Source organism: Postia placenta, assembly GCF_002117355.1.
Source record: "Postia placenta MAD-698-R-SB12 unplaced genomic scaffold POSPLAscaffold_2, whole genome shotgun sequence".
NCBI lineage: Eukaryota > Fungi > Basidiomycota > Agaricomycetes > Polyporales > Adustoporiaceae > Rhodonia > Rhodonia placenta.
Genome location: NW_020169833.1, coordinates 140,491 through 142,920, shown reverse-complemented (window position 1 = coordinate 142,920; position 2,430 = coordinate 140,491). Strand labels below are relative to the sequence as shown.

The following is a 2,430-nucleotide window of genomic DNA, read 5'->3' as shown; positions in this document are numbered from 1 at the left end:
GGTCGAGCAACAGGGGAAACACAGACTTTGAAGGATGCTGGGGGCGTTCGACTGGTTCTTACCGAAGCGATGGTGAGCAAGGCTCAAACCTAAGGCTAGGGACAAGTGAATGTATTAGTTAGTAAGGTAAGAAAGGAATACAAAGGAGGGCTTACTGACCTAGGGACAAGAGGTCGAAACTGAGGTCCCTAGGGCAGCAGAGGCCGGCTTATATACATGGGGAGATAAGGGCAGGCTGTGCGCGTTGGTCCGTGCGCAGCTGGTCCGTGCGCAGCATGCCGACGCGGCCCCGGGGGCCGGTGAGTCAGAGCAGCTGCATCAGCGGGGCCCGAGCTGTGCCGTGCACTGCCGTCCTATCTAATCTGATCGTATAGTAGATAACGACGTGTCCATATCAGGTATGTAGTACAGAGGTCGCGGGTTCAAGCCCGCGAAAAGGAAAAAATTAAAAAACGGCTAGACACCGTGTCAACTTGTGACATTCCCCCTCTCCCGTCATTCTCGCAGTTGACACGTTGTTCATCGCCGTCGGATATCACCTCTGCCAGTGCGACGAAGCCAACACGCGAGTCCATTACTACAGCAGGTTCGGCTTGATCACGCTCAACGATCGCGAATGGAGGTTTTCACAGCCAAAGCTCGAGATCTACGGCCTATTTCGCGCGCTACAATCCCTTCGACTCTACCTGATCGGCGTTCGGAACCTCATCGTCAAAGTCGATGCTCGGTACATCAAGGGTATGCTGAAGAATCCGGACATAGCCCCAAGCGCGAGTATTAACCGGTGGATCGTCTCGATTCTCATATTCCATTTCACGCTAGTCCACGTCCCCGGTACAATGCATGGCCCTGACGGCCTCTCTCGACGCCCAGCTCAGCCCGGTGATGTCATCGAGGACGAGGTCGACGAAGAGTTCGACGATTGGATCGACCAGATGCATTCTTTCGTTCACCAGATTCAGCCCCTCCCGCCTGTACCTTCGCTTGCCATCTTCGCCAATGACCGAGCCGAGGACGGCTCAGATTTCAATAGGGAGGAGGATAGCTACGAGCTAGTGCCTCGATCGGAGCAAGCGCAACTCGCCGACGCGAAGCTCGACGACATGCTCGAATTTCATCGAACATTAGCGAAGCCCCACGGCATCTCCAAAAGCATTTACGAAGGGTTCATCAAGTACTGCATGCAATTCTTCCTCGACAACGACACCCTCTGGCGCAAGGACAGTCACGGAGCACACAAGCTAGTCGTCAAGCCCGGCAATCGCCTTCGAATACTTCGAGAATGCCACGACCGCACCGCGCATCGAGGAATCTATGCAACCCGAGCCTTCGTCAATGAGCGATTCTGGTGGCCATTCCACTACGCCGACATCGCTTGGTTCGTTCGATCGTGCCATATCTGCCAGTCTTGACAAGTGCGTCAAATCCTCATTCCTCCAACCGTTGCAGTACCAGCCCCCATCTTCGCGAAAATTCACATCGACACAATGCACATGCCGGCCTCGGGCGGGTACAAGTACTTGGTCCAAGGTAGATGCTCGCTCACAACTTACCCCGAGTTTCGAATGCTTCGAAAAGAGACAGCAAAGGCCCTCGCCAACTGGATCTTCAAAGACATCCTCTGTCGATGGGGTGCGCTCAGTGAGATCGTCACCAACAACGGTACAGCATTTATCAAGGCGGCCGATTACCTTTCGAAGAAATACCACATCAACCATATTCAAATCAGTGGGTACAATTCGAGGGCGAACGGTCTGGTCGAACGTCCGCATTTCAGCACGCGACAAGCCTTGTTCAAGACAGCCGACAGAGATGAGAAGAAATGGTCCCAAGCTGCGTACTTTGTATTTTGGTCCGAGCGCATCACGACTCGACGACGCATGGGCTGCTCACCCTACTTCGCTGTTACGGGCACCCATCTGCTCATTCCTCTTGACATCGTCGAAGCTACGTACCTGCAACCACCACCGACTTCAGTCCTTTCGACGACCGATCTCATCGCCCGTAGGGCCATTGCGCTTCAGAAACGCGTCGAGCAAGTCGCCGAACTCCACTCGAAGGTCTACGAAGCACGTCGGACTGCAGCAATTCACTTCAAGAAAGAGCACGAGCACTCGATCCAAGATTTCGACTTCAAACGTGGAGCCCTAGTGCTCATATGCAACACAAAGATCGAGAAGTCCCTTAACTGCAAGATGCGCCCGCGATATCTAGGCCCCCTCATCGTTGTCTCGTGCAACAAGGGCGGCGCGTACATCGTGTGCGAACTCGATGGTACAGTCCTCGATCGACCCATCGCAGCATTCCGTGTCATTCTGTATTTCGCGCGCAAATCCATACCAATTCCCGAAGATCTCGAAGATGTCTCGACAGAGCGCCTTCGAGAACTTGAACTATCGAATTCTCTAGGCGATGACGACGATGATGAAG

General features: G+C 53.9%; 1 protein-coding gene across 1 annotated transcript; it reads left to right on the top strand.

Moving 5' to 3' along the window:
• POSPLADRAFT_1131401 (hypothetical protein) lies at positions 1–406 on the top strand (the record flags this gene model as incomplete). The annotated part of the gene is made up of 3 exons (XM_024484077.1): positions 1–72; positions 164–299; positions 375–406. Coding segments are annotated over 3 exons (240 nt in total), but the record flags the coding sequence as incomplete, so codon positions are not given.
• Between the last annotated feature and the right edge of the window lie 2,024 nt (positions 407–2,430).